The sequence below is a fragment of the Panthera tigris genome, chromosome E2, assembly GCF_018350195.1.
Source record: "Panthera tigris isolate Pti1 chromosome E2, P.tigris_Pti1_mat1.1, whole genome shotgun sequence".
Taxonomy (NCBI): domain Eukaryota; kingdom Metazoa; phylum Chordata; class Mammalia; order Carnivora; family Felidae; genus Panthera; species Panthera tigris.
Window position 1 is genome coordinate 18,127,961 of NC_056674.1, and position 15,252 is coordinate 18,143,212.

Here is a 15,252-nt window from a genome sequence, read left to right on the forward strand (position 1 = left end):
GGTTGGGAAATCGGAACACTTTTGCACCTGCCTCATCCCATGTCTCCCTCCCTCCCTGATGCTTGGGCTCCCTCTCTGTTTCAACACAGATTCTCGGACTCACAATTACAGCTCATTACCCTATCGGTGGCTGGCCCTGAGTCACGAGGGAGGGACACAGGGCTGCCCAGCCCTGCCACCTTCTCCCAAGCTGCAGTATAAGGAGTAGAGGCAGGGAGGAGGACTCTGGGAAGGCAGGGGAGTCTGGGAAAGGAGGGAGAAGGCTGCACACCTAGAGGGAGGGAGAAGTCCGAAGGAAGAAGAGAACAGAGGAGACCACGCAGCAGGGAGGAGGAGACAGGGCAGAGAGAAATAAATTCGGGTGGGAAGAAGGCAGGAGGGAGAGAAGGAGCGAGGCGGAGATGAGGTTGCAGGGCTCCCTGGCCTGCCTCCTGCTGGCCCTGTGCCTGGGCAGCGGGGGGGCCGGCCCGTTGCCGAAAGAAGGGGAGGGTGCGGGAGCAGGTGTCGAGGAGGCCGTGGGACACGGGATGGGAGACGCCATTGGAAAGGGGGTGGGAGATGCCATCAGCCAAGGAGTCGAAGAGGCTGCTGGCAAAGGGACCGGAGAGGCCGCCGGCTCTGCAAGCAGGGGGGCCACGAGCCGTGGCGCGGAGGAGGCAGCCCACGTCCTTGGGAACCCTGGGGGTGAGGCAGGCAGGCAGGCTGAGAACATCATTCGCCGCGGAGGAGATGCGGTTCACAGCTCCTGGCAGGGCGTGCCTGGCGGCAACGGTGCTTGGGTGAGTAGCGGGAAGCTGGGTGTGGAAATGGGAGGCCGTGGGCCCCCGGGCTGAGAGTCTTGGAGCGGGTTGGAAGGGTGACCCATGGGAAGGAAGGTGTCTTACTTGTGGCTGTCTGCGGTGGTTTCCCTCCACGTGATGCGGCCTTCCTCTGCCGCCTTGGGGTCTCCGTCCCCCTGCCTCGGCCTTTGTCCCGCCCTCCCCTGTCACCAGGCGGATGGTCACGCACACTAAGTGTGGGCGCGTTGCTCTTGCAGGGAACCCATGGCCAACCTCCCTCTGGAGGCCATGGCATCTTTGGCTCCCAGGGTGGCTTTGGAGGCCACAGCCAGGGCAACCCTGGAGGCCCGGGGACTCCTTGGGGCCAGGGATACCCCGGAGGTTCAGATGGCAGCTTCGGAACCCACTCTCAGGGAGGCGCCTGGGGCCAAGGAGCCAACGGAGGATCTTTGAACTTGGGGCCCAACGCTCAGGTACGGTAACCACCCAGCCCTGATGCTCGCCACCTCCCGCCCTTCGAGCCCACAGTCCCCACGCCTCCCTCATCTGTCGGTCAGTCCCCATCAGTCCCCCGCTCAGCCTGCCCCTCTCTGCAGGGGACCGTGGTCCAGCCCGGGTACGGCTCAGTGAGAGGCAGCAGCAACTCACACACAGAGGTGAGGGGACGGGTGTGGGCCAAGCAGAGGGTGTTCGGGTGCGTGGGACAGAAAGGAGGCGAATTGAAGAGGAAAGAAAGAAGGATTGGGGCGGGGTGGGGGGAGCGGACTGAGGGACAAGGCAGCTTGGACAGGGAAGAGACGGGCCGGGCCAGGTGACCAGGAGGAGGGGAGGGGAGTGGGACGGGGCGTGGGGGAGAAACACGTGGGGAAAGGGGCCAAGCCGCAGGAAGCGGGAGAGCCCGGCCGCGAGGGCAGGGGCTCTGACTGAGGTCTGGAAACTCTCCCCTGCAGTGCACCAACCCCCCGCCGTCCGGCTCAGGTGGAAGCTCTGGCAACTCCCGGGTAAGGGGACAGGCGACTGGGCGGCTGGGGGCATTTTGCACAGCGGACGATGGAGTCTCTGCTCCCCTGAGACCGTGCAGGGAATGTGCCTGAGCAAGAGGGGGAGGGCGAGGGGGAGGGGAGCAAATGATCCTGATGTTCTCGACTCTGGTTCTCACTCTGGTCTCTTCCTGCCCCTCAGGGAAGCGGTGGCAGCGGCGGTGGCAGCGGCGGTGGCAGCGGCGGTGGCAGCAGCAGTGGCAGCGGCGGTGGCAGCAACGGTGGCAGCAGCGGTGGCAGCGGCGGTGGCAGCAGTGGTGGCAGCGGCGGTGGCAGCAGCGGCGGCAACGGTGGCAGCAATTATGGGCCCAGCTGGGTGAGTCCTGCTCCCCCTTGAAGGCAGAGGTGCAGCCCGGACCCCGGCGGTCCCTGCGGAGGAGACAGCCTCCAAGGTCTTCCCGAACGCTGGCGTCGCTGTGGCCCCGTCCTGGGCCCCTCGGCCCCTGCACCCCACCTTCCCGGCCCCAGCAGGCGGGGTTCCTTACACACACCCCCTAGGTCCCCACAAGGGGTGCCCTGCCTGCTGCCAGCTCACGGGGCTCCCGTGTCTTCTGCTCCACGCGGGTGGGGTGCTCTCCCTCCCGCCTCACCCACTGCTGTGCCAGTGTCCACTGGGCAGATCTGACAAGAGACGGGGGTGGCAGACGGAAGGAGAGGGGTGGACACGGGAAAACAGGACACCTGCTTGGGAAGCTCCCCGGGGAACAGGGGCAAGCCTGTCGCACACATGGAGAGAGGACATTTATGGAGCCGTGGTGTAGATGACACTGATACATACGGGACACGTGGGGCCCCTACAAAAGGGGTGAGGGGCCAGGAGGGGACCACGGGCTCAGCGTGGGCTCTCCCACGGAGGGGTCTGCCGTGGGGAGCACCATCGGCTTCCTTAGATATCTGGGAAAGGTGTCAGGCCACAAGAGGGAGGTGACTAGGACGAGCCAGGCCACGTAAACTGCTGTAATTTACTGCTCCTTGTACTACCTGCTTCCCCATCTAGGACCGTCCCTTAGAAAATTCTAGGAATTTTGATCAAAGCAGCTACTCAGGCTCCCAGGTAATTACGGATCTAGGGGTCCCTTCCCCTTTCCAGGTTCCAGGAGAGGGGGAGAGGAGGAGAGTCAGGAGGACAGACAGAGCCCCTGGGTGCCAGGGTCAAGGCTCTTCACTTCTGGCCTGTGGGGTGGGGGAGGGAAGAGGAGACAAGAGCTCGGAATCCCCAAACTGGCCCACATTTCCAAATACACTTGGCCACACGGACCTTTGTGCCCCGAATAACTTCCCTCGGTGACTGGCTAGCTAAAGACGGGAAGAGATGGAGGTTGGGGACAGGGGAGTAAAGAGAATCATAACACCCTGGAAACGATCTGGTTCTGGCTGAGTGCTTCGGAGGCCCCGTATGGACTCTTGCTTTCCCTCGTAGGGACACACTTCTGGCTCTTCCTCGGGTAGCAGTGGCGGCGGAAGCGGTGGTGGAAATAAACCCGAGGTGAGTGTCCGCTGCGTGCACACCTGCACAGATCTCCCTCCTTTCCCCGGATGGGAGGGAAAAGAGGGGGTGCCGAGGCCCCTCGAATGACGGGAGAGTTGGGAGAGCGACGGCCAGAGCTGAGAGGGGGTGCGCTGCTGGGGGTGGGTGTGGGCTAGCCTTGGGGGTAATGGGGGCTGGGATTGGTTTCCAGGTGGCAACAGAGAGAAAGCCTTCTCTCTCTCTCTCTCTCTCTCAGTGTGACAACCCAGGGAATGAAGTCCGCGTGTCTGGAGGATCTGGGGGTCAGGTAAGAGCCAAACTTAGGACTGTGCCCACCCCTGCTCAGCCCCAACTCCGTCTGTGGGGAAGAAACCGAATCTCCAAAATAATAATGAATGGCAAATCCCCACGTGGTGTGCCTCACTTTATACCATGGATGGGGCGGTGAAAAATCACATAGAAACCGGTCCTTTTAGAAACGTCATCATTTCAAATGACCTACACCCACCTGGCCAACAAACAGAGTCCCGTGACCTCTTTGACAGCGTTGGAAACCGTGTGTGGAAAGCGTGCGCTTCCCTCCTGGTTATTCTGGAAATCTGGGCTTTCTGTCAGCACCTGCAGCACTGACAAGAGGAAGTGTTACGCTAAGGTCCCCACCAATCACCTACGGTTCTTGAGGTTCTGAGTCAGCAGGCCTGGGGTGGGGCTGAGATTCTGGTTTCTATCAGGTTCTGGGCAAAGCAGATGGGGCTCGACTGTGGCTGGTGCGAGCGCGGCCGACCATCGGGGAGAAGGCTCCCTGAATAACAGGCTCTTCGGATATTAGAGATACTAACCTCGATGGGTAGACAGGTGTCAGAAAAGCTCCCAGCCTGTAATTCTGTCTCTAGTTTTTTATGTAGCAAAGTCTTAAATATGTAGTCAAACATATCAGTCTTTTCTTCTATGGTTTCTGCTCTTAAGAACACAAAGGCTTTTATTTTCTTCTAGAACTACTTCTATAATTTCATTGTTTCTATTTAACTCTTTAATCCATCTGGACTTGACTTTGCTGTATACAATCTAATCCAGTTCCTCAGATCAGCTGGACTCAACAACCACACTTTGGATCAGAGCTGTGGTGCTCTCTTATGAGGGGAAAATCAGATAAAAACAGAAGGGAGGGAACCAGTGAGGTATAACTGTCCCCCTTACACCCTCCCCCCCCAAATACCGAACTGGTGTTCCCAGCTGTGTGCACTGAATTATTTCTACCACTGATGTAAAAATGCTGCTTGTAAATACCTTCATATTTTGGGAGAGCTTCTGCAGGGGTTGTACCTTTTTTTTTTTTAAGTCTATTTATTTATTTTGAGGGAGAAAGTGTAAGTGGGGGAGGGGAGAGAGACGCAGAGCATAGGTGGGGGAAGGGCAGAGAGAGAGGGAGACACAGAATCTGAAGCGGGCTCCGGGCTCTGAGCTGTCAGCACAGGGCCCGATGAGGGGCTCGAACCCATGAACCATGCGATCATGGCCTGAACTGGAGTCGGATGCTTAACCGACTGAGCCACCCAGGCGCCTAGGGAGCTCTACTTGGTTAAACGGGCTCATCTGTGCTGGGCACTGCTTTCTTTATGGCACATGAATATCTACCAGTACAGGTCCTCCCTTGCTGCCTGTCTTTTCCAGTGTTTTCTCACCTATTCTTAGACACTTACTCTCCCAGATGAATTCCAGGATTATTTTGACATGTTCCAAAAGAGAATCCCATGAGCATTTATAGAAGAATTGTATTAAATCGGCACCAACATTTGCAGGGATGGACCCAAGATCTAAAACAATGACCTGTGTTTCGTGTCTCATCCTTCAGGGCTTCCAAGGAGGACAGGGAGGGCCCGGCAGCTCTGGTGACATCAGGGTAAGGAGATGACAGGCCTTGAGAGTAGAGACTGGTGGCAGGAGAACGGGATGGTGATCACCTCTGCAGTAGTGATACCAACAGGGCAGATAGTCTCACGTCGCAGCCCAGTCTTGACCTTGGCCCTGGGAATTCATCTTAGTCCCGAGGAGTGGGGGTCTGGAGGCGCCTACCTCTCACTCAGGAGGAGACAAGCCAGGCTACTTCCGGGCCTCCTCGGCTCCCACTGACTCTCCAGCTAGCGTCACCCTTCTGACCAAAGCAAAACATCAGCCCAGCCTGGGCCCTGCAGTTTGAATCACTTTAGTCCAACGGTCTGGCTGGCTTCCACCTCAAAACCAGAGGATAATTCAGATGCTTTGATGGCAAGGACCCTTCCTGGTGGATTTTGGGCAGTTTGCAGACATGAAAAGAAAGAGGTGGTTATGTCACCTGTAAGTATCTTAAGTGTGCAATAGCCCGGTCGACAAGAAGTTGACGCAAGATTTTCCAGGGAAGATGGAGCTGCCTGGGGAGAAGAGCCTCTCTGGGGGTCCTGGGAAATCTCCAGTCCCCTGATTCAGGAGACCCTTGCCCACATTCTGCTCTCCTGCCCTCTCGTCCCGCATCTTCCCTGCTTCCCCACCGACTCTTCTCCATTTTCTGTCTCCCCAGGAAATAAGCAAAGAAGGCAGTCACCTCGTTGGGGGCTCCCAAGGCAATTATCAGGTGAGCAGGGACAGCTTTCCGAGAAGGGACGGTGGGGGGTGGGGACAGAGTGCTAAGGGACCGGGAAAAGAAATAGAAGCATCGGTGTCTTCTCGCTTCTGCTCGGAGTCTGTGGCGGGTAACTGTCAGGAGACCAGATGGGGGTCTGGGATCCCTGTCTCCTCCATTCATTCATTCTCTCCTTCCTTTGAATGGCCGTCAGAGCCACATTATCACTGAAGGGAAGGATAGCCGGAGGTAACAGAGGGGTCAAGGGGCTGTATTTGGGAACCACACTTAAGAAGGCAGTGTTGACAAGTGGGAAGGCAGTGAATTTTGAGGTAGTAGTTGGGGGTTCAAATGACAGCTGTATCACCTGTCATCTGTGCATCTTCAGACTGGTCAGTTGACCTCTCTGAGCCTGGGCCTCCTCTTGGGTCAAATGGGGCCAGCAAAGCGAGCAAACTTGCTCACCACCCCCCCCCCACCGCCTGAGTTACGGCAGAACTTTCTGCGACCACTAAGGTGGTTCAGAATCTGGACCCTGGAGGCCAACAAGGAGACAGATCCTGAGGCAAGCTGCCGACGGCTCTGACTTTAGTTTCCTTGTCTGTACAGTGGAGACATCTCCACGCAGGAACGTGGCAGGTTAAGGCACCGTGCTAGGCGCCTCGTGGATCACACGTCACATACCAGCAGTGTTTGGGGGGCAGGCTATGCGGGGGTGGGGGGGGGTGGGGGGCAGAGTCAGAGTATGAATATGATTCAAGGGACTGGGCAGGGTTATTCTAGGAAGTGGCAAATAGTCCAGGAAGGGGGGCTTCCTAGCTGCTGTGTGAAAAAGAAGAGAAGGTGGCTTTACAGAGAGTACACAGAGCTTGAGCCAAGGCAGAGGTGGTGAGCCAGGAGCAGGTGGCCAGGTGGCACGCGTGACCGGAGGCACAGGCTTTGAAAATCAGTCCCCCTTCCTACCCAGTGGCAAGGGTCCGGTGGTGAAGCTGTCAGTGGGATCAATACCTTGGTGAGTGGAGGCATCACCCCACCTTGGGCCCGGACCGTGGTGTCAGGCAACCCACGGGTCCCCTCCTGAGCCCCAGAGCGCCTGCCCCTGCCTCTGGCTCACAAGCCGGCTTCCCACTCTCATCCCATTTCTCCCCGATGCCTTAGAACTCTCAGACATCTCCTGGGCTCTTCAACTTCGACACTTTCTGGAAGGTGAGTTCGGCCAGGTGGCTCTGCTCACTCTGTTGGCAAGACAAACCCCTGTCCCTCTGCCCCGCAGGCTGAAGTCCTCTTTCCATAACCAACCACCGTCAGTGGTGGACCTTGACCTCTCCTGCCCCGAGGCCCTGAGCCAATTGCATTATGACCCAATTTGCCATTTTCCTTTTTTTTTTTGTCTTTTCCTCTGCAGAATTTTAAATCCAAGCTGGGTTTCATTAACTGGGATGCCATAAACAAGGTAAGGGCTGGAAGGCTATGCCATTCCGATCCCCAGGAGAGAGGGGACTGGAGAAGAGGTGTGGGGACCTGGGGAGATGATGGTGGCCACTAAGGGAGCGTTTTGTCCAGTGCTTAAAAAGAGGGACAGGAATGACAAGGAAGGACAGAGGGGTGGGCTGGGAGTCGGGGATGAGGGAGTGCCTCTTTCGGGTCTCAAGCAGAGGGAAGCTTGAGCTTCTCTGAAGCTCAGTTTCCCCTTCGAGACCTGGAAGGTTAAGGGGAGCGTGAAGAGGCCTAGTCCTCGGGAAACCGGAGAGGCCGCAGAGGCCGGGTAGGCGGCGGACTGCACCTTAGTCGGGAGGACCGGGAGGGAGGACCGCCGGCTGAGAGAGGAGGGAGTGTGTCCCAGGTGCCTGCTAGGGGCCAGGCGTGGTGGGCTCCGAGCCCGCGTGATCTTAGGAGGCGCTTGGGGCCCTGAACCCCCTTCTGCTTCCTCCCTGCCCACGCCTTCCACGTTCAGGGGACCCCCTGGCAGGTTGATTTGACACCCGAATAGCAGAGGCAGATAAACAACCCACACAAATACCAAAGGCAGAATTTGCAAATGACGGTCGAGCTGGTGTGCTTTGTTTGATCCACTCTTTTTTTTTTAATTAAATGTTTATTTATTGAGAGAGAGAGAGAGAGAGAGAGAGAGCTCGCCTGCGCGCCCGTGAGAGCACGAGCGGGGTAAGAGCAGAGAGAGAGGGAGAGGGAGAATCCCAAGCAGGCTCCACACTCAGCATGGAGCCCAATGTGGGGCTGGATCTCACCAACCATGAGATCATCACCTGAGCCAAAATCAAGAGTCGGACGCTTAGCCGACTGAGCCACCCAGGTGCCCGGTGATCTATTCTTTTTTTTTTTTTTTTTTAAAGCATTATGAACTAATTGCCAAAGTTTAAAAACTGAGAGATTTTACAAAATGACTTGGAATTCCGGCTTCTGAAAAATGTGGCAACGCGGGGCCCCTCTTTCCTCGAGCTCCCAGAGACAAGAGCTGAGTGGCCACTGCTTCTTGTGTGTGTGTGGGCGGGTAGGAGGGGCTTGTTCTCCAGGAGCCACAGGCCCCCTGCCTGTCACAATCTCTGAGTTCCTGACCTGTAACAACAGAAACAAGGCGAGGGCCCCTAACCTCTAAAACTGGCAGGGGAACCGAGGTGGCGGTGGCGGTAGGCAGGGAGGCGAGGACAGAGCCCCGCCCTCAGCAAGTCCAAGTCTGCCCCCTGGGGAATAAGGTGGGACAGTGAAAGATACAGGAGGCAGAAGGTCCCAGCGGCAGCCCGGGTCTGGTTTGGATGAACCGCAAATGGACTGTTTCTGCTTTATAGAGAAACAGCCCCCCCGCCCCCCAACCCCCAACCCCTATCACGGGGAACTTAGGCCCAGAGGCACATGCTCATACTTCCCCGGGTCCTGGAAGGCAGTCGACATTCTTACACATCTAGGGGGCCGGTAAAAGGAGAGCGCTCACGGTTAGGCAGGATCCATCTGGGGCGGCTTCCCCAGGAGCAGGTCTAGGAAGAAGGGCAGGACAGAGATGGGCAGAGAAGAGAACAGAGAGCCCATCTCCTTCACAAGGAGGGCCAGACTGACCAGTGACGACAAGGAGAATATACGTAACAGTTCTTGGCACGTATGAGGTTTTCAAGCCCAACTGGAATATCCAGATTTGACTGGATGACAGCCTGGGCAAAAAGATCCCTGCGGATTTCAGCAGCGGAGGCCCGATCCACCCCTGACTTGGCCCACTACGGCCTGATTCCTATTCCTTGAGCTCCCTCTTAGAACTTATTTCTCTGCCCAGGACCAGAGGAGCTTTCGCACCCCGTGACCTCCAGACAAGGAGCTACCAGATGGATGGGAGCCCCCCTCCCATCCCTTCTTAAAACATCGCTATCCCACCGTTAATCTCAACCCTTACCCTCGAAATAAACCTTAGCTGCCCCACACTCCTGGTCTCTGCTCCTTTCTTACGTCTCCACTGTTGTTCCCCAGGGTGCGGGAGGGGGGTGTCTGGAAGGATCAAAGTGCAGCTCTCAGCTTTGGGAAATGGGCTGGAGGCGGAAGGGAAGGTAAAACGGCAGGAAGTTCTGGGGACAGGTCCTGGTCCTGAGGTCCTGAGTTCTGGCAGAGGCTGGGGGAACAGGGATAGTCAAGAGCATGCCGTATGCGCCTGGGGAGGGGAGCTGGTTAGTGGCGCCCAAGAGCTAGCCTTTCTCTCCCTCTGCTTCCAAAAGCCATTTTCTGGTGTCCCTAAAGACACTCGGCTTCCCTCAAACCTTAGTCACGATGAAATTCTGAAGACTGAGCAGCGGTGGTAGCGGGAACAGGGGCCTAGGTGAGCAGGGGGCCGGGCTCCGTGCTAACCTGCACCCCGCCTTTCCTCTACAGGGCCAAGTCCCGTCCCCCAGCACGCGGGCCCTCCTCTACTTCAGCCGGCTCTGGGAGGTAGGAGACCTCTCACTTTTCAAAGAACTGGGGATCCTGGTCATCTGTCCCTGCCGCCACCTCCCTCCAGCTCCAGCCCGCTGTCACAAAATTCACCCTCTTTTCACTTTTGAGATAGCAATCTCACCCAAATACCAGAAGCGCCAACACCCTCGAACTCCCCTGTGCTTATTTTCATCTAACCCCCGAACCACACCCAGGCTCCAAAACCCATTCCTGCACATCAGCCCCCAACTTCCCACCAAGCTGCAGCACTCCCGGCTGAGGCCCACTCACCTCTTCTCCTCCCTCCAGGATTTCAAACACAACACCCCTTTCCTGAACTGGAAAGCAATTATCGAGGTAAGGGTGGCAGAACCTTTGGGGTCGGGTGCTCAGCTCTGGGGACGCGGGATCTAGGCCCTGGGCAGGGATGTGTAGACTCGGTCCCCGTTGTTCACCCTCCCTGCTGACGGAGGGTGCCTCCCTCCCTTCCCACTCTCCTCCCTTTCTGCAACGCTGAGTGGGGGTGGGTTGGGAGGGAGAAGCCGTGAGTCACTGGAGAAGGAGTAGGGTGGGCGGTCCTCCCGCCGATAAAAGCTGAGGCCCAGGGCTGGGGCCTCCACAGGCCCAGGAACATGAAGCCAGCCACCGTCTCTGCTCTGCTGCTTTTCCTGCTGGGTGTGGCCTGGCTCAGGGGGAGCCACAGCTGGGTGGGTACTGCAGGGTGAGCAGGTGGCGGGGACACGAGGTGGGGAAGAGGCAGGGGCCTAGAGCTGGGGTCGACTCTCTTCACTGGAAAGGGGGCTTTAGGGAGGAAAGCTGGAAGAAAACAGGGGGCACAGGGGGAGAAGGGCAGGTCATGGTCTAGTGCAAGCAGGTGCAGTGGGTCTGAATATCTGGGAAGGATGGGCAGGACCTCTGGGTCCTGCAGGAGGCCATACCTTGATTCTGTGTGGCCGAGAGCCTTTGGGCACTGAGGCAAAGGTGCACTCACTCATGCATGTGGGCCAGGCAAGTGAGGCTGGGCAGACGGGGCCATGTGAGGGGGGAGGCCAAAGCCCTTCTGCTGTGTACAGCCACGCGCTCAGGGATGGCCAGTGTGCCATGCCATTTGATGGAAATCTGAATTTTATTTTATTTCTTTTTTTTTTTTTATTTTAGAGAGAGAGAGAATGAGAGCAGGGCAGAGGAAGAGAGAGAGCACAAGCAGGGCAGAGGGGCAGAGAGAGAGAGAGAGAGAGAGAGTCTTAAGCAGGCTCTATGCTCAGCACAGAGCCCAACGAGGGGCTCAATCCCACAACCCTGGGATCATGACCTGAGCCACAATCAGGGGTCTGACACTCAACTGACTGAGCCACCCAGGCGTCCCGGAAATCTGATTGCTAGTTGTTTGCAATTAATTTAATTTAAAAATGCAGACCAAGCAAAAACTTTCTGGAGGCCTGTGGTCAAGCAGTTTGTGACCTCAATGTTGGGGCTAAGAGTGGGGCTAAAAATCAAGGGAGTCAGGTGAGAGGAGGAACATCCTAACCCTGTGTGGGGGCAGGTGAGAGTGGGGGCTCCAGGTGGAGAAGGGATGGTCGCAGAAACCGATCTCCTCTCCTCCCGCTGAGAATTCTCCTCTCGCCTTGACTGTGGAGGGGAGACGGCCGCGCACCTGTGCCTCACCTGGCTTCACGGGCTTCCTTGTGTTTCTCCCCTTTCTCTCTGGCCCAGAGCTAATCTAATCACCCCGCTTTGCCTCCATGTGCTGAGGGTAAGAGCCCGTCCTTCCAGGAAACCTGTGGGAACAGCGTTTGTGAACAGGGATTGCGGGGCCCAAGGAAGGAGCAGGGCTTGGTGTTGGCAGAACGTGGGCTGGGCTGAGGTGCGCGCCTGCCCCAAGGAAGCCTGTTGGGGCACCGCTCGCTTGCCATCAGTCCTGCTCAGTCCCGGGCCAGTCTGCCTCAGCCCCAGCTGCACGGTGGGGGTGGTGTTGCCTCGCTCCCCCACACTCAGTGTGGAAACCTGTCCTGTATCTATCGGGGCCATCAGTTTCCTCCGGGCTCCCTGCCTTCTCTGTAGGTAGCGCTGATCACGGACCACGGACAGGGGTGCGGTGGGGTGGGCGGGGGTGGGTGCTCCGGCACGAGGGCCGAGCCTGGGCAGCAGGCTCGACTCTGGCAGGGCCGGAAGGACCGTGGACGAGGCCACCCTAACTGTGGCTCCCTCTCCCTTCCAGGGCGCCGATGCGTCATCGCTCCAGAAGAGGTCGGGCGGCGCCGGTCAGGTGAGTCCGCCCTTTTACCTGCCTTCGACGGCCCTTGGTCCCTCTCGGTCTTGTTCTCAGCGCTGGCCAATCTGAAACCCTCTCTCCTTCACACCCCCATTCTGTCGTTTTCTCAGTCTGGCATGGGATGGCAAGAGGTGGCGGCCGTAACTTCTAAGGTAAGACACCCGTCACTGGACCGCCGGGTTCAGGCCTCACTTATTTCCTTGGTGTCCTGCCCTCATCTCCTAAGCGACCCTTGAGGAGCTGGGAGAGGTACCGGGAAGGAGGAGGCAGGGCCATTCGGGAGACGACCGCAAAGTGAGGTGAGGCTGCGGGCTCTGGCTGGCCCAAGGAGATTCTATAGAAAAGAACGCATGACACAAGGAAGCAGGGGCTCGGGGACAGCTCTGGCCCAGGCAGGGAGGTGGGGTGTTTATTCCACAGCAAAATGCCCTCCCCCCTCTGCTGCCCCCCGCCCCCGCCCTCCTCCCCACTCTCTGGTTTTCTTTCCGCAGCACAACTATAACCAGCAGGCACACCCTACTCCTTCTGGTGGGCGGTACTCAGCCAAGATCCCTTCTAAGGTAAGGCTCCAAGTGCCCCGTTTCCTCACTGGGGTGGCTGCCAGGTTTAGCTGAGGCCGAATCCTGTTTGTTTTGAAAGTCTTGTCTGCGAGGAGACTCGGGCTCCCTGAGAGCACTTTGGAAGCGATGGGTGAGAAGAACACGGAATCTTCCACGGAACATTCGGTGTTCTTCACACGCACCCACTCGGAAAAGGTTACAAGGTAGCAGTGGCTGCATTGCAGGCGGAGGAGAAAACTGGGAATGAATATCCTCTCAAAGAGGGATATAAAAGTCACATGACACACAGGAAAAGGAGCAGCCTTTGCTTTTTTGTTTTTAATGTTTATTTATTTTTGAGAGAGAGATAGAGTGTGAGCGGGGGAGGGGCAGAGAGGGAGGGAGACACAGAGTCCGAAGCAGGCTCCGGGCTCCGAGCTGTCAGCACAGAGCCCGATGCCGGGCTCGAACCCACAGACCGTGAGATCATGACCTGAGCCGAAGTCGGTTGCTTAATTGACTGAGCCTCCCAGGTGCCCCAGCAGCCTTTGCTTTTAGTGTCTGTTTCCTCCACCTCTTTGCTGATTTCGTGGAGGGTGGGGGGAGAGGAAGGCACACCAGCACTTGGGCGGCTTGGGGGCGGGGGGGCTTGCCCAGAAACTTTCGGCTGGTGGGAAAATTAATGCTTCATTCCACAAAAGAAGTAATAGGAAACAAACAAACATACAAACAAACCCTGAGAAGGGGCCCCTGGGTGGCTCAGTCTGTTAAGCGTCTGACTTGGTTTGATCTCACAGTTTGTGATCATGATCTCACAGTTTGTGAGTTCGAGCCCCACCTCGGGCTCTGTGCTGACAGTGTGGAGCCTACTTGGGATTCTCTCGCGCACTCTCTCTCTCTCTCAAAATAGATAAATAAACTTAAAAAAATAACAAAAAACAACCCTGAGAATTTTGTTTCATTCAGTTACAAGGGAAGCCATCTTACAGACTCAGTAAATGAATGTGCTAAGTACTAATTAGGCTGGTGAAAAAAAACAGGCCCTATTCCCCTCCAACTCTCAGAACGAGGAAGCCCCTGCCCTCGGGCCAGGACTTTTACTGGGACTTTTACTGAGAGATCGGAAGTCACCTACTGACTGGAAGCAGGTGACAGAGCAGCCAGCGCTGCCCGTGGGTGCCCAGTCGCCAATTTCTACCCATCCAGCGACAGGGGGCACCCACCTTTCAGTCTGCCTGGCCACCGTGTGCTCATCTTGGGTCAGACGTGCGCCGGCTGATGAGTCCGCTTTGAAAAAAAAGTCCGTGGGCTGAACGTCCACAGTCAGACCCAAGGACCTTTGCCAAGATCTTGGTCTGAGCCCTCCCCTGCCCTGGGGTCCCTCCTGAGCCCTGAGGACGAGGCCGAGGACACGGAGGGCCCTGTGGCGCCCCCATCATCTCCTCTGATCTTCTCTTTACAGGGGGTAGCCACGCCTTCTTCCTCGGTGAGTACCAGGGCGGGGAAAACGTGGCTCTTGAGACAAAGGGTCTGAGGCCAGAGGGTGTGCAGGAGACAGGGTGACGTCCACTCAGACGTTCTCCTTGTCCCGCAGGCTTCCCGGATGCAGCCTGGCCTGCTGCGGTGGGTGAAGTTCTGGTAGGTGAGTATCCGAGCGAGCCGCACGAGCCACGGTCACCCCGGGGGTGCACTGAGGTCCCGGCATCTGCTTTGTTTTGCGTGGAAGCTCCACGGGCACTGAGGAGGAGCCCTTCGTGTGGCCTGTGGAGGAAGACTCATAAGGAAACGGGAGCACCCTCTGAGTGCCGAGTGCGGGCCTGACAGGAGGAGAGGTTGAGGAAGGGTCTGGGGTGACAGGTGCGGAGGAAGTGAGTCGCCAGGGCGGAGGTGGTACGAGATGACCTGGGCAGAACCACAAAATCTGTTTCAGGGAGGAGCAAGAGCGAGGGGACCCGCAGGCGAGACAGGTGGGACGCCGCGAGATTTCGGGAGCACCGAGACTGGATGAAGGGGACACCTGGTTTCAGCAGATTCCGGAGTAGCCACGGGCTACCGTTTGCTCTTTTCTTTTTTAGAAGATTATTTCCAGTCATGACTGAGGCCCCGAAAAACGTCAGTCTTCGAGGAGCCCGACCGTCCCTAGCTCTCCCCTCCCTGTGTCAGGCTTGGTCTAGGTGCCGACACCTGTTTTTTCCAGGTTGGGGACCAAGTCTGTCTGTCCCTTGTATCTTGCAACCGCACTGTGGGGTCTCCGTGACCAGCAACTTCATCAGATAAACCCGCCACTTTTCTTCACCTACTCCGTTTTGTGACCTGAAGTCGGTGTGACAGTTCTTCAGAAGAAGCTTCTCCTCCTCCTGAGTTTCTTTATGGAAATAAAACCCGAATCCTGTTTCCCTAAGATTTCTCACACTGTATTCTTTAATGTTGTGCTGGTGGCCGGGACCAGGGAGGACGGAAGTGATTTAGGGGTAGATGACGTGGCTTCCCGCCGACAGTGGCATACCAGATGGGGGGGTGGGGGTGGGGCTACTGACAAGCAGTAGCTAGCTGATGCCACTGTGCCTCAGTTTCTCCATCTGTAAAAAATCACCTTTGTCCAGTCTGCGTCCGAATGCTGTGCCCCTGAAGGTGAGGAACTCACAGGTG

The 15,252-nt window shown here is 57.3% G+C and overlaps 1 protein-coding gene across 13 annotated transcripts; it reads left to right on the top strand.

Moving 5' to 3' along the window:
- The first annotated feature begins 317 nt into the window (after positions 1-317).
- On the top strand, positions 318-15,004 carry DMKN (dermokine). Of its 13 annotated transcripts, none has more exons than XM_042968996.1 (22): positions 318-779; positions 1,037-1,252; positions 1,376-1,435; positions 1,730-1,780; positions 1,962-2,135; positions 2,817-2,873; positions 3,240-3,305; positions 3,544-3,594; positions 5,140-5,187; positions 5,842-5,895; positions 6,851-6,895; positions 7,042-7,089; positions 7,289-7,336; positions 9,751-9,807; positions 10,102-10,149; positions 12,011-12,058; positions 12,175-12,216; positions 12,556-12,624; positions 14,066-14,089; positions 14,198-14,245; positions 14,534-14,570; positions 14,679-15,004. In XM_042968996.1, exons 1-20 carry the CDS (start codon positions 402-404, stop codon positions 14,243-14,245), a joined length of 1,632 nt encoding a protein of 543 aa, XP_042824930.1. In that variant the 5' UTR covers positions 318-401; the 3' UTR covers positions 14,534-14,570; positions 14,679-15,004. The 13 variants fall into 13 exon arrangements, with proteins under 13 accessions (XP_042824930.1, XP_042824932.1, XP_042824929.1 ...); XM_042968998.1 differs by having other exon boundaries at positions 14,682-15,004; XM_042968995.1 differs by having other exon boundaries at positions 14,514-15,004.
- Positions 15,005-15,252: the final 248 nt, after the last annotated feature.

Excerpts from the sequence above, each read along its gene's own strand:
- DMKN (XM_042968995.1), top strand. The coding sequence starts at position 402 with ATGAGGTTGCAGGGCTCCCTGGCCTGCCTCCTGCTGGCCCTGTGCCTG. Across the intron at positions 1,253-1,375 it reads ACTTGGGGCCCAACGCTCAG|GGGACCGTGGTCCAGCCCGG; the intron begins GTACGGTAACCA and ends CCCTCTCTGCAG. Across the intron at positions 5,188-5,841 it reads GCAGCTCTGGTGACATCAGG|GAAATAAGCAAAGAAGGCAG; the intron begins GTAAGGAGATGA and ends CTGTCTCCCCAG.